At 38.4% G+C, this 24,763-nt stretch overlaps 1 protein-coding gene across 1 annotated transcript; it reads right to left on the bottom strand.

The window, feature by feature from the left end:
- Positions 1-275: 275 nt before the first annotated feature.
- Positions 276-24,562, bottom strand: lrrc38b (leucine rich repeat containing 38b). Its single transcript, XM_023287828.3, has 2 exons — positions 23,002-24,562; positions 276-5,385 (listed from the first exon to the last, which is right to left on the bottom strand). Exons 1-2 carry the CDS (start codon positions 23,627-23,629, stop codon positions 5,138-5,140), a joined length of 876 nt encoding a protein of 291 aa, XP_023143596.1. The 5' UTR covers positions 23,630-24,562; the 3' UTR covers positions 276-5,137.
- Positions 24,563-24,763: the final 201 nt, after the last annotated feature.

Below are 24,763 nucleotides of genomic sequence, written 5' to 3'. Positions count from 1 at the left end.
GTGTTATTAGGACAGTAGAAGAATACATTTGCTTTCAGTCCAAGAATCCTGAAGGTGCTGTTGGAGATGGAAAAACTCATCAAAGGAAAGACCTTCTACAGTAAAAATATAAATATGCACTTTTAATAAATTCAGAACATTTTCTTTACTTCAGTAACATTACTGCAGGATGGTGAGGTGTAGCATAATGCAAATTATTTCATTAGAAGAAAAGAAAATCCTGCTTCATAATCTGTATTCATACACTAGCGTTTCTTTACAAATACAGACCAGAGGACAGAAGAAAAGGATTTTATTACTAATTTTTTTAATCCAAATATCAATATACAGCTACACATACGGTCTGTTTGACAGTGTCTGTATGACATTTGGAAATGCATTCAGCGGCAGCAACATCATCACACTCTCTTCTGTCATTTCATTTAGATTTGAGCCATTCTGACATTTATCTGACAAAACATAACATGGATTTTGGTATTTTAAGCAATATCAAGACAAACAGCCACCACTGTCTCTGCTTCCCAGGGTGTGCAGTGCCAGAAAAAACTATTTTTGGAGACTGACAGTGTAAATAAATGCTTCATCCTGAAAGATATAATAGAAAAATAGAGATGAATCTGAACTTTATACTGCAGGTAACTTAACAGTGCATGCTCTAATGTGCTGAATATTTGCTAGTTAATAAAATGAGAATGAGAAAAAGAAACTGTCATGCTAACATATGCTTCAAGCTAACGACTAAGCTAACATAATAATCTGTTAATATACAGTAACTACACAGTAGTCGAAATGATAATGATATGTATAAAAACTCTCTTCTGTTCTGTGTCTTACGGTGACAGTTATGAAAGCAGTTTCCCAGCTGTTCAAGGGGAAAACCTCTCAACCAAATCTGTTTTAGCTACTCTGGCAATTTTGAACAGTGGAATTTATTGGGAATCTGCTCTTCTTATGTCAACAACTGGAAACTTATCTTATACTTTCACTGGGAGCTGAGTTCCTAAATGCCCCCCTCCATTCACTCCATGAGAATGTTTAACTGTGGACAGCTTCCGTCTGGCTGTGAGCGCATGTTTATTAATTGTGACAAAACTGCCCAAAGAAGTACAAGAAGAAGACTTCAAAATATGAAATTCAGTGGAATTCCCCTTTAGTACTGTTTCTAGACTGACATTTATATTGACTGTTTCACTAAGCCCCGTCCTCTTTCATGATTTTTGCTGAACTTGTGAAGCTTTCCATTCTTTCACTGCACTTTGTAGTACTAACAATAACAGATTTAGCATCGCAACTGGAGGTCATTTTTTTTCATTAGCCGTGTTTCCATGTAATTGTCAAACAAATCTGAAGCTAACTTTTAAATGTTGGAATATGTAAAGAGAAAATGCAAATTAGGCTTGCTTCCATTAAGTGCTTTGGAGCAAATAAACTCTGTTGCATGTTTTCAGAGGTGGTGACCAGTGCTACATTACACATGGGTATAATAAAGAATAGAGTAGAAAAGGCAGAAGCAAAAGTAGTTGTTTACAAACTGCAAACAAAAAAGTCTGACATGAAAAAGAAACAAAACTATGTCCATATGCATGGAAAAAAATGGACAGAAGTCCTCAGAAATTGTTTTCAATGTGGAAAGTTGTAATTATTCTTTCATGTCAGCTTTTATTAGTATGCCAAGGAAAGCAGTGGAGTTATGTGACGATCGGCATATGTTTGTCTGTCTGTTTGTCTGTCTGTTACCAACATTACTCAAAAACGGACTAACGGATTTGAATGAAATTATCAGGGAAGGTCAGAAATGACACAAGGAAAAAATAATTAGATTTTGGCAGTGATGCAGCATATATTCTGGGTTCTTTGTTAAAAATTTCTGTATTGCAAGATACCAGCACGGCATCACTGTAACTATGACAACAAGTGAAAGCTACGTCAGCTGCCTGGTGACGATCACATGATTGCGATCCTACTACAAATTCAGTAGGCAAACAAAACAAACCAGTTACGTGAGCTAAATGTTTGCTACATTGGAACTTGTTTAAAAAAAAGTGAGCATCAAATGAAATTTTGTTTGTTATTAACTATTTCTAATGCAGTAATCCAAAAATATGCATAGAAATACATTATGGAAACATGGAAGCACAGCTATTGAACTGTTTAGTTGTGAATGCATAAACAAAACATGTTCAAAGTAACAAAATTTTGTGTTCTCTTTAGAGCTAGTCATTCCCAAATTTCAAAATTTGCTTGCTATTTTTTTCTAACAAAACAGCTGAATTACTTGGATGCTTGCTGTAGAAAAACACACTTGGACATGCAACCTCATTTATGATTACTGTTCAGATTTTCAAACAATACTGTTACAAGAGAAAAGGATTTGAGGAGAAGGATCATTTTGGCAAGTATAGCAGCATCCATCTCAAGTTTGGTTGGAATTCCCTGACTGTCCCCAAAAGCAGGACTGAGTTGCGATCATCTGATATAATAGCATTCTGACTGCCAAAGAGTGAACGTGGTTGTGTTGAACAGATATGACCCTGCAAAAAAATCTAGCAAAGCAGGCCAGTTAGCCAGCCATGCTAACATGTGCAGCTTGGATTAGAACATATAAAGACAAATTCCAATGTGTTAAATCATGTTTACTCTTGAGTTTTAGGTTTTTAAATAAGACATCACCCTCTGACCTCTTGAGATATTCACTGCTCAGATCATGCACAATGCGACAACATATGGAGAAATCCAAAGCTTTACAGGCATGCTGACATGCCTAGTTACAGTTACTAAATTATGGCTGGACAGTTGAGGGAAGGGGTTTAGTGAAAGGCCAGTAGATAATTTCCAATGGGTATGTGTCTTTAAAGTATCCCCCATTTGATTTCTGGCAAATACACAACATCCATACAGTACAGATATCCCACTGCTAACAAGACGTGCCAGTTTCAGCACAACATGTAACAAAAAACACATTAATGAAAGCATTGTGACAATACAGGCTGGTACCAACATACAGCATGATGGTGATACATCCTTTTATAGAGTGTACCCAAGTATATTAGTCTCCTGTGAAATTGTTGTGCTTTTATTGATTGATGCCTACACAACAAAAAAAACCCCAAACAAATAAAGCCACATTTATGTTTTGTCATTTCTGCAAAATGTGCTTCCGAACGCTGCATGTTCAGGGTTATGACTTGTTCTAAAGGGACAGAGGCATTTGGAATTCCTTTTCATCTTTTGTTAACCACACAGAAAATGATGACTCTATTTGCTTGTGGCTCTTTTTCTAGCCTCTGCTTGTTTGTATTTAGAGGCTTGACATTCTTTCTGCTTCATATCTTAGTTTCACTGAATTATTCATGCCTTACAAGAATGTGAGAAGGAATACAATATACCTTGTTTTTTTTTTGGTTTTTTTGAGGGGGAGAGGTGGGGAGACCAGTTCTGTGCATTCTGAGTCCCACTCATGGAGGATTTAAATATACAGAATGCAAATAACAAACAGAAACCCATAATATTTAGGGCACTGATTTATTAAATTTAGAATGCACTGTGCTGACACTCCTGTGAATGCAGATGCTGTTGATACAATAAGAGTTTAGATATGTGACTTTTCCAGAATATCAAATCCAGAGCTTTACTGCAAAGATGTTTAGATCCTCAGATAAAGGATGATAAGCTGATGGATATCTTAACGACAACAACAGATATCTTAAGAAACTAAACTCTTGTTTGCCACCCCTGTATAGATTTTTTTGTTGTTGTTCTAAAGTGATCTTTCTGTTAAAATGCAGGCTATCATCACATGGTTTACTCACAGACAAACCAGAAGAAAATGTAAATCTTTGGAGACCAGAACTGTTTGAGTACAACGTGTGTATACAGAGTGTGATTTGGCTTCTAACTGGGAGCTATGCCTACCTCACTAAATAACACACCATCCACAGCAAAGTCCCTATGTGTAGTCTCTCCTCCACTAAAACCTAATCTTTGGCAGATGAAGATAGTACCAGTCTACATGATGTAATTAGGGGCTTTTGCAAAAATTAGGTTCACCATTAAAGTGCATTATTTGACACAATAATTCTACATAGATTCTATTTCAATACAGTATTTGCCATAATTTCCATGATTATACTGTGGATATGTTAGGAATTTCTTTCTACACAGTTCACAGTTATCAATCTAAAGGATATACAGTATATCCTGCTGATTTCTATGTTTGTTTGACTGTACATTGTTCTCTTTTGTACATAGATTTGTGATTATATATTGAATATACTCCTGAAAGAATGTGTAGACCCACTGGAATCTCCTCATGCCTGCAGTACATCAGTACCCAAATCCTTCTTGTTGAAATTACCTCACTGCCACTGTTTAATTTCACTCACTGAAGAATCAGCAGTATTTGCCTTGTTAACTTCTTGTGAACAAATATTTAATGTTAGTGAGCGAGGCTGTCCAAAAGAGACCCTATAAATGGCAGGATATGCCAGCATATCACGGCATAGGCAATTAAACACTGAGGTCACTGGTGGGTATGTCATCCCCCACCACCCCCACCCCCCACCAATAGCATCAACATTAAAGATTCTGCCTTCCTCAGATATAGCCCAAAAGAAAGTCATTCAAAAAGTCACATTAACTTTGATGTTACTTTACAGGATTTCAGATTCCAGAGTTAAATGTTCAACATTGGTAGATTTTGTTAAGTTTTTGGTTTTACTAAGACTAACGTGACAGCACTACAGCAACAGCTCTTTTTTGAAATCTATTTCTTTTTCATTACAAATGTGTTGGCCTTCTTATATTTGTGTAAGCCTATAACACTGAGTCATGACCCAGTAGCCATAACTGATGACCACAGGCTCTCACAGCCAAAAATATAATAGCATTTTACGAGTGGAGCAGTGCACTCACTAACCTTTAACGGGACTCATTCCTTGGGAATGTCTTTTATCACCATATTTCAGATGTCCATGTGCAAAGAAAACAACTGCAACCATACCAGGGCAAGATCCTACCGTTAAACAGACCTGGATATTCACCAGGGAACAAACAGCATGGGGGTGCACGCTGCCATCGTGTTCTCTCATTGTTTGAAGTACCAGGACCACACGGGCCCTTCAAAAACACAAAATCTTTCTCACTCCTCACTCTCCTCCTCGTCCCCCTTGGTGCCTTTACTCCAGCGCTGGAAGCAATGAACAGTTGAAGCCAGGAAGAAGCTGGTCATAATGGCCACCACAGACACTGAGATGCCAGAGAAAATGATGATGAGCAGGTCTGTTAGAGTCAGAGTGGCCTGGCACTCCCGAAAGCTATCCTTGGAGAGCTGGGTCAGGGATACACGTCTGCCGTCCATTGGGAGGGAGCACTCCATGCCTTGCACCCCTGAATGGAAACAAGAAATAAGATTAAGCAAATTTACCAGACATGCTGGATCTATATTGCAGTGAATAATGTCATATTAACCTCCTCCTGGACAAGTTTATGCACAGGGCAACCTTTTGGAAATAACATCATATATAAGAACAAGCAGACAGTGCATCTGTGTCTTTTCCCTTGTGTTGTCTTAACAGTCAAAAATGACCGGGCCACTATGTTTAATAGCAGAGAAAAACACCTAAATGACCTTTTTTCAATTTGAAATTTGATGACTTTTCCTAAAGTGACCCCAACATTAGAAAAAGTGAAACATTGTGTACAAAGACGGTACCACCAGTTCTCTCTATACTGAAGCCATGAGTGCAGTTTTTAGTTTTCAGTGACCAACAGGTCATTGATCAGATTTTTTCAGACATCCAGGATTTAAACTGGAAAACAAATACTGTGTGCTGTACATCCATGCATACACACACACTTGCATTACTGTCCTACATGAGCTAATTAGAGTTTAATATGTTCTTCATATTTTGCATATTTTATTTTATTCTTATTATTGTTGTAGGTGATGCACCTTGTGGGTGGGAGCAATGACTCAAAAGATGTGAGAAGAAAGTACTTTGTAGTTGAATTCCCTTGTGCTGTATACAGTACACTGTGGTTTCCCTTCAAAAAAATGCATTTAAAGCTACTGTCTGCACATTTCTGGTACTTTCTTCGGATATAGAAATACTATCTCTTGCTAAACAAATAAACAAATGTTTACACCTCCACAGTACCTTTAACAGCAATAATAGTGATAATAAACCTCTACTTTAGTAAAGAAAACAGTTATAACATGCGTGATGTAATAAAATGAGCAACGTCCACTGATTAAATACAATCTTTCACCCTCCGTAGTTGGAAAACCCAGACATTCACAAAGTGTGTGATGCATGACAGGTTGTTTCTTCGTGTAAAATAGATTTTGGGTTGAAAATTCAAATAAGCTGCATTATTTTAGAGGCTCAATGGAGATGGGTCATTTTTGACCCTTAGGATGAGAGGAGTGTTCAGGATGTTAAGCCCACACAAGGGTTAATACATAAAAATGCAATAACTCAGCTATTGTTTCATTGATTCCCCAGGGGATTAAAATGAAAGGTGATGCATATTTGCCAGTGAGATCCATCCGTCAATGCAGCCTACACCTGCTCAAAGGACTAACAATTATCAGAGAAAATAAGAGTGTATAGTCGTACTTATTTGTACACAGTCCTTCAATTCTGATAGTTAAGTGTTGTCAAAGATCAGGGTAATGCTCTTTAACAGTGAGAGCTTATTTAATAACTGTTAGGTCGACCAGAAGTCTTCATTTATGAGTTGAAGTTGCACTGTGTATACAGTACGCCCACACACAGCAGGACTGTAGGTTCACTCTTGGAATGAAGTTGAAATAGTGTGAAGCAGAGTGATACTCTTTATGTATAGCTGTGTGCTGTCAGAGAAGCTTTATTTGTGCCTTGTGAGTGCAAGTAGTCTATCTATGTGTCTATGGAATCTGGAGAAAGGACTTTCAGTTCTTTGTTAATGATTTGTAGAATGAAATAAACATCCATTTAAATTGTTTTCATTCCCGCTGGCAGCTGCACAAGGCAAATTTCTAAGAATATCCATGCCATTAAATGTGACCGCTGTTACATCTCAAAAAATTTAGTGATGTAAAGCATAAGTGAAGGGCACTGTCTGAGACAGGGCACCTTGACCAAACTCATCTCAAGATGAAGGCATGATAAATCAGTGAGTGCTGCTCTCTGTGTCTCTGTCAGTTTCACATGGTTTATTGTTCAGACATTATTTAAATGGAAAGAGACAGTGACGGTGGCTTATTGGATTTCAAGGGTACAAGTCCTCCAGTGACTCTTTTTTTCCAACTCATGATTGCAAATGAGATCCACACTGGATCATTAGGGGCCATTTTAACATGTATATACTTAAGACGGGCTACTGATACTACAACTGAAAACAGAAGGTGCTCACTTTCACATGCTTACAGAGTCAAATACTCCAGTTATTTTACCGGCAGGTTTGTGAACATTTGAGATTCATTTGGTATACGTACTAATGAGATACTTAGACTGCTGTTCCATCCACTTACTCCCAACACTGCAAACACTGCAAACACAATAATCTACACAGCACACAAGTTACCTTCATATTGGCAATGTATTGTATGAAAAACTAGACATACTGATGCAAGTGTTAGTTTATAGGTGGGTAGAGATGAAGCCTTGCAATGTGGGTGGCTACTTTCTACTGATATTGTACATGCAAATGCACACACTTGGCAGAACATCAATTCTGGGTTTTTGCTCAACAGTCAGCACATTTCAGAGCACGCTTTGTTATAATACAAACAGAATAGCCTATGTTATTGTCTTATTGACTGTCTGTAATTATGTTAATGTGCTAACTACCTTAATAGTGAATTAAAATTCCCATTTTTTTTCTTGGTGTGCAATGTCTGACATTTAAATGCATAATTAGGTATTAAAGTAACGTGAATGATGAGGTAACCTGAACTGCAAAACTCAACAAACTTTTTTGTTGTAAATGTACCAATAACCTTGAAAACCTTTTAAGAGACGGTGGAAAAAAGAAATAGTAGAAATTAGTGATAGCATGGAATTGGTTTCCAAGGTCCTCTGATTGACTTGCTACAGTATTAAATAGGGTTGTAACTAAACTCTTTCAGAGCTTGATAAAACTTAGTGACATTAATCCCCTAATACAAGATACAGATTCTCACATTCCACTATTTAGTTACTAGAGAACACATTAAATCACTCACACAAAATCGTAGCACAGCCAAATACAATGAAGCGTTAATTGATATAAAATGCAGGATTTTATGCTTATTTTAACATGTTACTTTGAGTTTTTGAAAAGATTCTGTCTGTGCTGTAGACTCCCATGTCTGGTGAAAACCTGTGTGACCAAAACCTTTAACAATATGGTGTAATCGGCCTCTAGATATTTCACTCTTTCTTCGTTTCCCATTGTTTTTGGGGGGTTTTGTTTTGCATCCAGCACATTGTTGGCTTGTGGTTGTGTGCAGTAGCTCAGAAAATGTTTTGCAATACTTGCACTTCAAGCTTAATAACATTCATTGTCACGGGGGATGCAGAATAATTATATGATAATGGATGGCCTCTGCCTCCTGCCAAGATTATTTATGAAAACCGTTAAAAATCTAAAATGCAGAAAGTTTATCGCAGGCTTCATAATGAAGACATCTCTCACCCAGTGCAACTGTGACACGTTTATGTATTTACTATAGTTTGTGGACAGTAATGGAGGTCAGCAGCACAGAGAAATGAGCTATGTCTGGCCTTGGCGACACGTGCAATGTGTTCAAGCAGGAAAAGCCGTTGGTTAAACGCTGTTTATGGGATTTGTTGCCTATATGAGAAAGAAAAACATTTTCAGAATTAAATTTTTAATGTTATTGTTTATCTTTATTAAAATGTCATGTCCAAATCCTCTTTTGGCCATTTTGTTAGGAAGTATTAATCATATTATCAATACATGCAATCTATTATCAACAGTTTTAGCTGTTTTCTGTTTCTATATACACCACCGTTCAAAAGTTTGGGGTCACCAAGACAATTTCATGTTTTCCCTGAAAACTCACACTTTTATTCATGTGCTAACATAACTACACAATGTAGCATTAGAACACAGGAGTGATGGTTGCTGGAAATGTTCCTCTGTACCCCTATGTAGATATTCCATTAAAAATCAGCTGTTTCAGCTAGAATAGTCATTTAACACATTAACAAAGTGTAGACTATATTCCTGTATATTTCTGATTAATTTAATGTTATCTTCATTGAAAAAACTGCTTTTCTTTCAAAAACAAAGACATTTCTAAGTGACCCCAAACTTTTGAACGGTAGTGTAAATGACTGTGCATCCCTCCTATCATAGACATGCACACGGACCACAACCAGGCTTGCAGGAACCACATCTCACTGCACACTAGACAAGTTCTGCAGAAAACTCAAGCAGCCTTGGATCAGTGAGTCAGATGCACACCCCGCATCAAGACAGAGGCTCCAAACTGAAATGGAGCCAACACTAGCAGTCCTGGTGAGAACGAGAGAGAAACACACTGGTTCTTGGCACTAATTAATTCCAAGAAATGTCTAACGCATGCTTTAGGAATCAGGGATCAAAACAAAGTCAGAGTCCAAAGCATGTGAGAAAACTGCTCAACTTGTCTGTGTGACATGCAAGTCTATGCATTTACAAACTTCACAATGCTTTTAGAGATGGTTAATCTCCTCTGTGATGAATATGAGATGAAAATGTTTTTTGCTTTTGTAGCGGAATGTGTAGAAATGGTAGAAACTACACTTTATGACAAGAATTGCACTCGTTAATTTAGGGTCACCATCCTCAGCTTGCCTGAGGAAAATATCAATTTAAGGCAAAAGAGACTTTGATTAAATGAAGTTGATCAGTCTCATTCTGAAAGTCATAAACTCTGATCTCATTGACCTCCAGTTCCCAAAACAAAGAAATACACGGTAGAACCGATGATAATTATACACAAACATTTATTAACTAATTCCACAAACAAACAATAAACAACAATGACATAACAACAACAGACAGTGAATAAATGAATGAATAAATGCAGATAAAATATTGAACTGTGATCATCACTGGGAGTAGTTGGTAGAAAAGGTGATGAATTTAGAGTTTTGAATTGGAAGACAAATTATAATTTGTAAATTCACCCGTTTAGCAGAAGGAAAGTAATACTTGCGTAGCCTTTGTGGTAATGAGACAGAGGCCGCTGCAGGATGTGTCGCTGTGATGATCTGCTGGATGAGATGTTCAGGAACGCAGAGACAAGAAGGAACTTGTGCCGAAGTAAAAAAAAACACTAAGAGTCAAAGCTCATATTTATCAAGAAAATATTCGCGCTGTTGTGGTTCTTTAGTACGGTAATTCTTAAGTCCAGTTGCATTCTTCTAAGAGTTGCATTTTCCTAAGATCCTTATGTTCTAGAAACCCATTCTTACAAGCCCAGTTACAAACCTAAGTTGAATTGTTCTAAAAGCCCAGGTTACAGTCAAAAAGGTCAAAAACAAAGCCCGAACTTAAACAAAAACTAAACCCAAAAACTTAAACTTAAAACAGCTGAAAACTAAGTTGCATTCCAGTTACTTCCCTCTATATAGAAAGCTTTGGAGCCAAATGCAAATCAGCATCTAACCAATCATGAATGTGTTCCTCCCAATGGGTGGTGTTGAGCTTCACTGTCCAGGAGAGGTCAGAGGCCAGATACCTTTACAACTTACTCTTAGTTCATTTCTTAAATATAGAAATACAATTGTTCAATATTTATGATGATCACAGATCTGAAATAACACCGAATACATGATTAAAATGACACCAAACACAACACGTTTATCTCATATGGTTCCAGAGATAATAATAAAGGGTGAAAACATAAGAATAAACTTATAAATTGTAGACTTTAGGCTACATGAAGGTAAAATTATAACATGGTTAAACATAAAAGCATATACATTCACTAATACTAAGAAAAAGAAGATATAGGGAGTAAATATTCTCAGAGGAAAAAGTCTCTCTGTGTCTTTTATGGCTGTGGACTGTGACAGAGAGAGAGAGGAGGGTGTTTGTGTCTCATGTGCGCATCTTCCAAAACACATCAGATTCCATGTGTTCTTCTTCTATACTGGTCCAGATCGTCATTCCGATGATGGTGCATTTCTTTAATGTTCTGATTTAAACCGTTGAATCCATTCTTGCATACCAGGTTCTGGGTGTTAGGTAGGAAGATCAGAAGGTCAGAATGCTAACCCTGCAGAGGTGTGGTTTTCCTCACAGTTGACACTTTATGACCTTTATCAGATTCTAGTGGAGGTAGGAAGATGTCCTGTTGTCTCCAAGAGAGCCGTTAGTGGTCCTTTAGTAGTAAACATCCAATCAGCAGATGTTCCATTTGGAGGTGAATTTTGGGTTAGCTGTCTCCTGAAATGGTGTCTTACCAAATTTACAGCTTTGGGAGTGGGTCTTTGGATCTTTGTGTGTTGCTCTGGAATGTTCTGCTCCTTAGTACGCTACACTTTTTTTGGTTTTGTTTAGTGCCACCTAAAACTAATATTCTAACAAGTGCATTGCATAATCTGCCACATGGCTCACACTTTAAAGTTTCCAAACTGCAGTTTGGCTCAGCTGTGCTTTCAGACAAGAGCTTTTTGCTTGTTTGTTTGTTTGTTTGTTTGATTGATATTTCTTTGTTTAGTTTTTTTCTATTTTTTAATATTTACCTAATTTATTTTTAATGGCCACTATACAAAATAACTCCAGTAATGTGTATTGGAGCTTAATTTTGTAGAAAATACACTACAGTTCAAAAGTTTGGGGTCACCCAGGCAATTTCAGGTTTTCCATGGAAACTCACACATTCATTCATGTGCTAACATAACTACACAAGGGTTTTCTAGTAATCGATTAGCCTTTCAACACAATTAGCTAACACAATGTAGCATTAGAACACAGGAGTGATGGTTGCTGGAAATGTTCCTCTGTATCCCTATGGAGATATTCCACTAAAAATCAGCTGTTTACAGCTAGAATAGTCATTTACCACATTAACAATGTCTAGACTGTATTTTTGTTTCATTTAATACTATCTTCATTGAAAAAAAAATGCTTTTCTTTCAAAAATAAGGACATTTCTAAGTGACTCCAAACTTTTGAACGGTAGTGTAAATCCCCTTCAAATAATGGTAAAGTCAGTAGCAGCAAAAGGAAATAAATGTGCAATACACTGTTTAGAAAAACCCAGACCCACACACTCACTGCACTGACACTGTTGAAATTAATTGTTCAAAACTTTGAGAAAAGAAAAAGAAAATAAATTTACCTTGTGTGTCATTGTCACACACCTTACTAAAAACTTTTATTAATACTGAAAATTCAGTATGGGGTTAGGGGTTAGGGGTCCTGTTTGTGTCTGAGATAAATGGATCATATTTAGATTTAAAATGCACGTACTGCAGGGCAAATAACCCGTCACCTCAGAGACTTAGCCTTTGCCTTTTGAGACAGTCCTATCTGTTCTTGCTTGCTCTGGATGCTTGATTAATAACATCTGAGACTAAAATTATCCTGCTGAACACATGGCCCCTGCAGGAGGTACAGTATTATCACATTTATCATTCTTCAAAACCCAATTAGAGAGCAGGTCGGTGGACAAAGACAAAAAAGTTTGATTCGTTTTAATGGTATCTCTATTTTGTTTTCTCTATTTGTCTAATAATTTGTCTAGACCAATAATGTAACTTCATGTTTGTTTATTTCTTAATCATTTGAGCATATCACCCAAAAAGCTACACTATATGTGCCTGAAATGCATATCATTAATATATACAATATATATTCATTTGCTGTGTGTATACAACAAATATGCAGGCTTTGTAAGAAGATATAGTGCCTTTGCAGCAGAGCTATATTGTTATGCAGCTAAGAGCTAAAATGAGTCAATAGGGGAAACAGACTGACACTGCCTGAGAAATGAGTGAACTACTGAACAGCTGTACTGCTTGGTGAAAAGTGGAGCTGTTCTTTGTCAAAATTACAAGCTGTCTGTGGCAGAAGATGGCCAGATTTTTAGTAATGTGGTCTCAGAATACAGATGCAGGGAATTGAAACCTATGTCTGAAATTTAACATAGCAATCAAACCTGCCTATCATAAGGAAAATACAGCCTTTGCTGCTTCCCTTGTTAACAAATCACAACTAATATCGTGATTGTTGTTAAGTTTGGCTTGATTTCCTTTTATCACGTCTAAAAAGGGGGAGCGTTTTCCGTTCTTCTCATCCTGCCAATATAATGTTAATGTAGCACTACCATACTTATAGCATAAATAGCTGCTGTTTACAATAACACTGGTAGCTAGCTGATATATTATCACAAGGTCAAATGTTGAAGCAATATCATCTCTCATGTCATCACATCTTGTATGTAGTTGGTTCACTTTTAACATGGAGAGATCACCATGGCAACACATGCTACACAGCTAGCCTGCTTTGTAGCTAATAAACTGAACAGAATCAGATCAAATTTACAATCCATGATCAAAACCTGTCAACAGCCAGCCTGCTGACCAATCAGATGATAGGGACCATCATCCTCCATGGACAGAAGAGCTTACAGCAGGATTTCTAATAGTATCTGTGCTTTTTCTTATTTTTTTTGTAGCAATTCATCACTGCAGCTCAGAATAACGAGAAGTCTTTGTGAGTCTCTTTTGTGTTTCATTGGAAAAATAATCTACACATTGTGAAACATTTCCCATGATTATAAATGTACCATTTTGGCCAGTTTACAAGAAATAATTAGGAATCATCCTCAGATTTTACAGCAGAGACAGTCTGACATTACTATAAAAGCACTGTAAAAACACTATAAACTTTTTATGTGCATCATATACACGCGTAATAGCTCATCATACACACTCTTATTTATAGCTCTACTTTAATATTTGGAAATGTCTCTCAGAGTTCTGACATACTTGCTATGCTAACTTGTTATTTCACCTACATATACAAAAATTTCAGCTGGTGGAACTTTTGCTATGACTACACCCATATTTACCAAACTGCAGCACCATTGCATCTAAGTTTCCATTAAGTAATTCATTCCCTCGTCAATTCATGGTTTCTCTAATTCACAAATGTGCCTCTTTCACTCAAACGCTATCATATACAAACAGATAAAACCCCAATTAACAGAGGAGGTTGATAACCACTTCTATGACAAGTTATGGAGGACAGAAGATGTTAGGCTTAGTGAAGCCAGAAAGCCAGACTTGAGCTCACTTCATGGTACAGACAAGGATTTGGTTTGATTTAGAACAATCTGATACAGAGAAAAGGGAAAGATTAAGAGCACTACAATGATTGTTGACTATTATCAACAGCATGAAATAGTATGAGAGAAAGAATGCTCTTGATACCTTTAACTTAATATAGCACAGTTGTAGACTGGAGTCTCTGATTTGATGTCCAGGGATAATGTGGAATGAAATGTATGTACACTATCGTTGAAAAGTTTGGGGTCACCCAGGCAATTTCAGGTTTTCCATGAAAACTCACACTTTTATTCATGTGCTAACATAATTGCACAAGGGTTTTCTAATCATCAATTAGCCTTTCAACACCATTAGCTAACACAATGTAACATTAGAACACAGGAGTGATGGTTGCTGGAAATGTTCCAATGTATCCCTATGTAGATATTCCATTAAAATCAGCTGTTTCCAGCTAGAAGAGTCATTTACCACATTAAAAATGTCTACACTGTATTTCTGATTCATTTAATGTTATCTTCATTGAAAAAATTGCTTTTCTTTCAAAAATAAGGACATTTCTAAGTGACTCCAAACTTTTGAATGGCAGCCTATATAATATAACATGTTAAATGCAGGTTGAGTATGTGGATTTATTTTGCTAGTAGCGTCCTGTCTAAAATGGGTATCTATCCACCATAAGTGATGACGAAAGGTGTGAATTTAAATAAAAATTGCACACAGTGTATCAGGAAAAAAGCAGCTTTTTAATGTGTTTAGTGAGTATCTCAGACCATTTTTAATAAAAGCTGGACAGTGAGTCATTGTCAGTTTGGTAAATGGGTAAGGTGATGCAATTTAATGTTGAGAGCTCATTAATTAACCCACTGTGGTCACACAAAGCGTGGCTGCAGAGCAGGTTACTTTGCAGTAATGTAACACAAATCATGCCCTAACACTCTCAGATATGCCAGCCTACACAGCTATGTTACATTTCTGGCACGGACAGTTGATGGATTACATTTAGGATTATAGCCAGTCGACGGGACAGGCTATCTGCTGTCTCAGCAGTGATTGATCTACCTAGCTGTGGCAGACTGATATCGGAGGCCTGTTTCTTCTCCCTCCCTCAACACCACACTGTCTGTCCAGATTGATCTCTGCACCAACAGCTAGGGGGGAAATCACCACAATAGTACATTTGCAGACTTGTGTAGGAATTAGCATCCATTTGCTCCTTAAACACTACTGCCTAGGCACTCCACCTAAACACTCCAGTTGTGAAAATGATTCACAAAACCGTCTCCTCCCTACTTTATTAAACAAGATGAATGTAGCTCTCAAGTCTAATAGTCGGTAGATATAAATAGAACCAGGCAGACATAATTGCAGAGAATTATTCGGTTGCAAAAAGAGAGTCTGACAGAAATCTGAAAGGAAAACGGTGAGAGATGCATACAAGCAGAGAGCAAGAGTAGTTGGAGAGTGGAGGATGTGTGAAATTAATCCACAAAATGACAAGCATTCATGTGACAGTGGGGCGAAGGTGAATCATTCAGAAGGGGATTCCTTCTCTGTGCAGATTCGCCAACATAACTGAACCATGGCTATTTTCAAAATGTCACACCGCAAAAGCACAAGAGCACACTTCTAAATTTGCTTGTTCCCAAATATAGGAGATGACAGTTAAAAAGCAAATGTCAGTAGATTTCCTTCAATTTATCATCGAACTAGAAAGCAGTTTGTCTGCTGTCATAATTCATCACAGTGGAACAGCTAAATATGCAGGTCTTTGTAATTTAAGCTTCACAGTTGGCCACACAGAGGAACAAAGGAAAATATTCACCATGCACGATGCTGCACACCACCAGTGAAATAATGCTTTTGGCTTTTTATTTCTGACACTGCCAGATTATCATTTTCTGCTCCTGTATGTGCGGCAGCTGATGCTATCACACTCTGTAATTCTGTCCACCTTTTCGCACTCAGCTCTCCCTTGCCAGCTCTATCTCTCTCACATCCCAACTTTAAATAAACATTAAATTAGGCCAAGATAAAACAAGCTGTCAGGCCGTGGTAATGGAACAGATATTTTCTCATCACGCACCTATGGGTAGTAAAGATAGCAAGCGATGTCGTGTGGGGCAGAATGGCATCGTGTGTGAGCTATGTAGTGCCAGATAGTGGCATCATATTTTCAGAGCTGTTTGTGCAGCATGCTAACAGCTCTCTGAAGAGCAACTAGGTCGGCTATGAAGGAAAATTCAGACTTTGACTCCGGCACACGAACTGTTACGTTGTAGTGAAACTGTTAAGGTCAGGACTAGTGTTGATAGCAAAGCCTCGATGGGCCTCAGCCTCAGTCTCCCATCTCCCATGAGTGTTGGCCTGCCCTGCCCTGTAGGCAGCTCTAGCTCCAATTACCCTGGCCAATGTGCCGTAGAACTGTGTCACTCTGAATTATACATGGGCTTTGTTCATCCTTAACCCAAGAGCACCGGAGACAGCAGTGGATCATGTTTACACTCATCCTTCCATTAAATCATTTATGAACCTGATTGGTGGCTAAAAAACCTTTTAAATGGCACCAAAAAACCCCTCAAAAACAAATACAAGATGCTGATTGCTTTACTGCTCAGCAGAAAATATTGACTGCATTTCTGCGAATCAAACAGGAAGTCAGATTCAGCTAAGAAATATTCAGGAATAATAATTTGTCTCATTGGAGACAAAAATAAAACCGTGATAGCTAATGAACTTTTTTTTCCCATCAGATAAGGTCTAGAATTTTAAGTATCTTCCAACCACCCATCATGCTGACCTGCAGTAATCAAAGTTATGCAAACAGAAAAGTGTGCTGCCTTGTGAACTCACAGTCACAGGGGAAATCAAGATGTGAAAAATGAAATGGGAATTGAGTTTACAGCATGGGTTCTGCAGCTGCTACATTAAGCAGGCCTTCATTGAGGAAGCCAAAAATATCTTGGGAAGACTTAGAAAATAGCTGGAGAGTTTTGTTTTATTTACACTTTTTAAATTAGTTTCCAATAATATTCAAGTATTGCTCTCATGCCTTATTTTTTTTGCTGTTTTTTTTAAGGTATGAGAGGTAAATACTGATGTATGAGCACACCTAGTTTCAGCTGATTATCTTAGCAAACTATTCCCATGTCAAACTGAGTTATATCCATACATATGAATGTTTGATAGTATTATATACACTAATCTTTATCATACATATTTTTAGAAAGAAATAATTTCTTATTAATCATGTATAACCCACTGTTGCAAAAATACATCAGTTTTATATTTATTTTATATATATTTTTATTATTTATATATATATATGTTTATGTTTATATTATTTTTTGCTACTTTTTTATATTTGAGCTATACACACACACACACAGACACACAGACACACACACACACACACACACACACACACACACACACACATATATATATCCATCCATCCATTATCTATACACCGCTTAATCCTCACTAGGGTCGCGGGGACATATATATATATATTTTCATGTATTTTTTTTCTCTTTTTTTTTCTATATTTGGGTCTTACAGCGTTAAGAAATTAATTCAGTATATTGCCGTAATGACTGACATAGGTGCATCAAAACCTTGGGTCACTACTGCTATCACAGGTTTGTTCCACTTACCACTCTAAGCATTTCAGAGAAGTAAAGTAAGGTAAATGAATCTCCACACTCAATACTCCCTCAGTCTGCATGCTGACAAAGTGCTCCAAAGTCAGTCCCAGTCACAGTAGGACCAATGCCAGATTAGGTGGAGCCTCTTCTGTTTTGTAGGGTATCATAAAAAAAATACAAATAAAATTGCACATGTTCCTACCATTTGCTTTTGTTCCTTTATCAAAAGCAGTATGTGGTTATGAAATTCAGAGAGAGGCTTATTTGGAGTTCAATGCAAAACTCAAATAATATACAGATGGTCAAGAACAGACAGGAAGCATATCCCTGTGCAAAATTAAAACACATAACAATGGTTTATTGGTACCCCGTTAGATGAAGAATCTGAATTTGAAAGTGGTAAAAAGCATCATCTCTTCTTGTGGTGTGAATTTTACTCTCTCTTTCCACCTCATGAGGAATCTCTTGAGATTAAAAACTCACATGACAACAAGATGTTTTAGGCCAGTGCAAAAGTTCCTGCATGCTGTCATTTTGCAGGACACTCATGAGTGTCCATCTGTTATTATGTAACCACTTCAAACACAGCATTCCAGAGAATAGGTCATTGTATTTTCTGGTAGCTGAGAGCTCAGTCATTACATTAATTAGGTCTGGCAGTGTGATGCCTGCATGTGTGAAACAGCCGTGTTTGTAAGTCCAGCTCACGATAAGCTTCCCGGCTACTTGATTCTCCCACAGACACTCCATGAGACCAATTTTCCTGCAGCATTTACGTCAACTTCATAGTTACTTAGTCTGTAGTTACTTCTTAGTAGGTGAGCATACACCTCTGCTGGTGAGGATATTATATACACTACTGTTCAGAAGTTTGGGGTCACTTAGAAATGTCCTTATTTTTGAAAGAAAAGCATTGTTTTTCAATGAAGATAACATTAAATGAATCAGAAATACAGTCTAGACATTGTTAATGTGGTAAATGACTATTCTAGCTGGAAATGGCTGATTTTTAAAGGAATATCTCCATAGGGGTACAGAGGAACATTTCCAGCAACCATCACTCCTGTGTTCTAATGCTACATTGTGTTAGCTAATGGTGTTGAAAGGCTCATTGATAATTAGAAAACCCTTGTGCAGTTATGTTAGCACATGAAGAAAAGTGTGAGTTTTCATGGAAAACCTGAAATTGCCTGGGTGACCCCAAACTTTTGAACGGTAGTGTATGCTGCTGTGCTGTTGGAGTGCAGTTTTAAAATTTTGGTCACCATATTTTGCTTGATTTAGACACTTCGTGAATTAATGTTGAAATACACATTACTTTTAGCAGCATCTTCTGATTTACCTGTCTCTTTGTCCCACTTGCCTTCTCTACATCATCTTGTGTTTTATTACCTGTAGGTGCAGTGCTGTTAGACATAGCTAGAGAAAACCAAGACTTGATTGTACATTTCATCCTAACCTGCACTGCCAAATGGTATAGCCTTTGAGTCTTCACTAATGCTATTTCATTTGTGCAGATGTTCCTATGACGGAGATGTGTAAAACGTTAGCAGTTAGTTTGCCCATTTCTAGCTTGTCTACAGCTTTATCTATTCTACCATTTCTAGTCACAGAAGTGCAAGACAAAAATCACTTGCAACTTTAGTAAAATTGTTTACAAGTACAACCAATCACCTGCAATCTGAAGCCATGTGACAGTTTTTAGAATACTGAATTCAAAGCATGCCATAGAATAAGTATAACAATTCGTATGTAGAATGGATCTGGGATAAAGACAAGATCTGTAGTCGTTCTTAGTTTCAGAGGGCGCAAGCTTATAAAATTCAAACATCCTTTTTTTTTAAAGCAATGTAACTGATCTGTTGTTTAATGAAAAAGACATGAGGACACAATACCCTCAAGGATGAAAAGAGCACACTAATGTCTAATTTAAAATGTAGCCTAATTTCTGTCCCTGTAATTGATTCTCTCGACGATGAATGAGATATTAAGTTGAAACACCCACACTGATGGCGGTTGCTAGCGTTGATACATATTGAAAAGCTTATCAAGTCAAGCTCATTCACTAATGAGTGCCCATCTGTTATTGTGTAAGCACTTCGAATACAGCATTCCAGAGGATAGGTCATTGCATTTTTCTGCCATCGAGAGCTCAGTCATTAAATTAATTAGGTCTGACAGTAATGATGCCTGCATGTGTGAAACAGCCGTGTTGGTAAATTCTACTCACTATAAGCCTCGATGCTACTTTGTGTCTCCCACAGAGACCCTGTTAGACTCAACAAATTTTCTTGCAACAGTTGTCTTAACCTCTTAGATTTCTATAATCTGGTCTAGGACTTTGCGCAGCTGGGGATAGATTCTCCTTCATCAAATGTATTTATTATGCTTTAGTTACATAAGTGAGCAAAAAGATGTATGCATTGCATCCCACTGCAAATCACATTTGCTCGTTGTGTCACACTTTTGACTTTTTGCAGGTAAATACAGTATATTAAGATTGTTTGTGATGGTATTTTCATTCCAGTTACAATTATATTGCCTTAGACGGTAAGAGACTATGATGAAAAAGACTAATTACTGCTTTTGCTAATATGTTATTTGTCGTCCAGTCATCCAGTATTACTAGCACTAAAATTCCTGACACTTTTTGACCAACGAAAATAAGAAAATAACAGAAAAGACCAAGTTTAGACCATTTCATATATCCCTTACAAATAAGCATGACTGTGTGTGTGTTTTGTCCAAGCTGGCGAACTTATCTCCAGGGCCATAAAGCAAACATTCACTGATGGGGATGTAAGAGCTGCATATGAGGTGAGATACACATTACTAACTCAATTTGAGAGTGTCTATACTCTGGGGCCAGTTGGCAGCCATGCCAGTAGCTTGGCCAGCCTTTGGCTTCTTCTTTGTTGTTGATGTCTGCCTGGTAAGCACTGTGACTGCAATTCATTATGCCTTGGAGTTGACAACACTTAGAACCTGTGATTAATGCATTTGCAACCTTTTGCTTAGGGGAATTAGGAATTCTTGCCAGTTTATCAACTTTGCTTATTCACAGGCACAAACTTGTCTGTTTTGGGGGCAAATGAAAAAAGACCAGAGAGGAAAGCGAGAGCAGAATCAATAGCATGGTACACCGTGGCCTAAATGTATATAAGGAGTTTGTTTTTGAGTTGTCAGCAGTTTCCAACAAGCCGACCAGTTTTAAAGGGGAGCTGCATTATAGCTTTGGTCTGAGAGATCACAAGTGAGACCTGCACAAGATTCTATTATAACGTGCCCATGTTGTCAAAAAATCTATAGAATAAGAACAATATGACATATCATAATGTTCATATGCAGAAATTTTGATTTCTAACCATTTTCACGGTGCAGGGATGGTTAGCAGCTTTGCCTGAATTTTCATATTTCATATTTGATGTATATATTTTTTTCCCACATCTAATAAAATAAAACACATCCAGACAATTTGGGTCACTACCATTTAGACTCTACAAAAAACAGCAGTTTAGGCTTGCTCTGGGGGTCAGGCATATGGGTTCTGTAAAGCGTCTTGAGACAATTTGACTGTAATTGGCGCTATATAAATAAAATTGAATTGAATTGAATTGAATTTATATATACAGGTCAATATTTCACACCCCAATTAACCTTAGGACTGTGTCGGAGGAAACTATGGTCCTCTACATACAACACAGCATCTAAACACTACGTGCCATATTTCTATACTGAGTTGTGCTTTTAAGACACCCACTGTAAGGCACATTCCAACTGAATTCTCAGAATAACCTGAGTTCACTTTAAATCTATACTCTGATCTAAATACGATAACAGCACAAGTTTCTAGTCATGTGTGGCTGAACTGTCAGATCTGTTTAATTTTGCTTCTTTGCTCCAGCATACAAGCGTGCTCTTATGAGATAACTGCTGTCTGTGTCCTTTGCAAGGACATGAATAGTAATATGGCTGACCTTCAGTAAAAAACATTTATGAGTCCCTCTGAACAGAACATAATTATGCGGATATTTACCTGCTAATCTATGGCTACTGACAAATGATAGCCTATTAAACTGAATGATATTAACACATAGCTGAACAATTTTAATACATTCCCCTTTCGAATCCAGTAGTCATGACTGTTGAACCTCATTACCTTCATGGAAGAAGATCTTACCCACATCATAATATCTCTTTAAAGACCTTTGTCTTGTTCTGTTTCTCAGCTAAGCATGCACACATTGAGACTGCCTTGCAAACCCACCAAAACTTCCATCCTGTTATCTAACTCAGCCCTCCAGGCTAAATCACAGTGATAGACGAAGTGTGTAGTATGAGCCTAAAAATTCACATGGATAGAGCAGTAAACACAGGGACAGATAAAGGGTTTGTTTTTCATTGGTGTTGAAAAAAGTTGACAATATTGCTGAATTACAATGTTCACCAAGTGGCAAGTATTATGCAAATGAGTGTCAAACAAATACCAGCTACTAATTGATCATTCTAATTAACACACACACACACACACACACACACGCACACACACACAACACACACACACACACACACACACACACACACACACACACACACACACACACACACACACACACACACACACACACACACACACACACACACGCACACACACAGGATAGAGTTCAGGGATTGTTATGCACACTCAAATGTGTAACCATAACAATCCCAAGTTGAATTTTTAATTTGAGTTGTTTCATTTCTTTTCCCAATGCTGCATTTTGACTTGGTGTCTTTGGAATTGAATAAAATTCATAAACAAAGCATCCTTGTAGTTTTCCCTATCAAATATGTGCAATTGTCTCATGTTACACACTCGGTCTCACACATTATAGGCTATGGTGGTGGAGGAAGAAAGAGACAAAATTAGAACAACAGAGAGGGAGGGGGGTTTCCTCTCCTACAGGGAAAACATAAATAGACTGGAGATGCTCTATGGCAATGGATTTGCTATAATACCGTTGAATGTTGCATTCAGATACACTTTATTTGGGTCAAGCACATAGAGAGGAAATGCCTTGTAGATGTTGGATGTTGTTACTTACCATTTGGAAGCTTGTGGCTGTTCTCCATCAGCCATGCGAACAGGTTGGCAAAGTTGCAGTTGCACACCCAAGGGTTGCCCTCAAGTCTTACCACTCGCAGGGAGGGCAACTGACTCAGTGCCCCCACCTTTAGGGTAGACAGAGCATTACGCTCTAGTTCGAGTTCTCTCAGGGAGGTGAGGCCCAGGAAAGCATCCTCACTCACCATGCTCAGATATGGATTGTTTCCCAGTCTTAATTTGATCAAGCTCCGGGACTCCCCAAAAGTCCCCTTGGGGATTTCAGTCAGATTGTTGCTGCCCAGGTCCAGGAAGACCAGCCTGGAAGAGGTGCTAAGGGTCCCTGGTTCTATGTGGGAGAGGGAGTTGTTCCGGAGGTCCAGGTAGACCAAGTCACTGTACAGAACCAGGAAGTCCGAGGGGATGCGGGGTATCCAGTTGTCAGCCAGCAAAAGCCTGCGCACATCCAAGGGGATCTCATCGGGTAGACGGGTGAGCCCACGGCCGCTGCAGTCCACAGTGTGAGGATCTGGGCACAAGCAGGTTGCTGGGCAGTTTTCCCCCCGGGTCCATAAGACAGAGGACAGCAAGATGAGGATAGGTTGAAACCAGCAGACACATGGCAACATGGTCAAGGGGGTGAAATGAGTGAGAGGAGAAAGAGGCTTGGGGTGAGGACGAACAGGAGTGGGTGGATGGGGGTTGAGAACACGAGGGTGAGGGTCAGAGGGCAGGAGATTGGGACAAGGGAGGGGAAGGGGTGAGTGAGGGGGAAATGAAAGGGGATCAGTCCTCCTGAAGGAGCATCCTATCTTTATGGAGATATCTGGAAGAGCTCAGAAACTGTGAGATGACAGAGCAGCGGCGAAAACTGTTTTCCAAGAGATCATGTAGCAAACAGCCTGGATAGAATATCAGCCTGCCTGCTTTGAATGAGCACAGAGAGGGAGATAGTAAGCAGGAGGTAGCAGGAGAGCCAGCAAGATCGAGCTCAACAGAGAGGGGAGGGTAGCTTAAGAAAGGTAAATAGACACGAGCGAGCCGGGAGTGAAGAGAAGTCGGGGGCACAGACAAGGGAGAGGGGGGTTGAGGAGGAGGCTCTGTCCGCCACACTACCCCACAGTTGGTCTGGCGGCAGTGACAGACAAAGACAATAAGGTCTCTGACACAAAAGGATATATGAAGCTGTGATTCAAGCATGACAAGCAAAGATTAACATCGCTGCATCCCTCCATTAGTCCCAGGTCTCTGTGTAGAAAAGCTTGCTGGTCTGAAAAGAGAGAGAGAGAAGCTCACGGAACATCGCTCAAGTGTGTGGTAAGGTTGTTCCCCCCACCTTAATATTCCCTCTCTATCTCCCAATGCCCTGCAGCATGCTGTAGAAACACAGCACTGCTCAACGTTACGCTGTCCAACACCGTATCAAGGATGTGTGGGAGAGAATCCAAATGTCCAGGCAGGAGCCTCGTGGATGTAGATTGTAGTGCTGAGCTGCACACAGCCATGCCAATCCAATGTCTGCCTCTGAATCTACCACCGTTTATCTCATGCCCTCTCCCCTCTCCTTATTTCCAGTGGTGGGCGTGCCTGAACCACGCTGTCAACATGTGATGTCACTTCCTATAGTGGGAAGGAGTGATGATTGGTTGTATCAAAAATCTGAAATACAGAAGATGTGTACAATGCTGCTTATTTCAATGTGTATTCAGCTATTTATCTTTAAATAGTATATTAACAATACTGAGGGAAATTATATTAAATGT

The sequence above is a fragment of the Amphiprion ocellaris genome, chromosome 5 (assembly GCF_022539595.1).
Source record: "Amphiprion ocellaris isolate individual 3 ecotype Okinawa chromosome 5, ASM2253959v1, whole genome shotgun sequence".
Taxonomy (NCBI): Eukaryota; Metazoa; Chordata; class Actinopteri; family Pomacentridae; genus Amphiprion; species Amphiprion ocellaris.
This window is presented reverse-complemented; position numbering and strand designations above follow the sequence as displayed.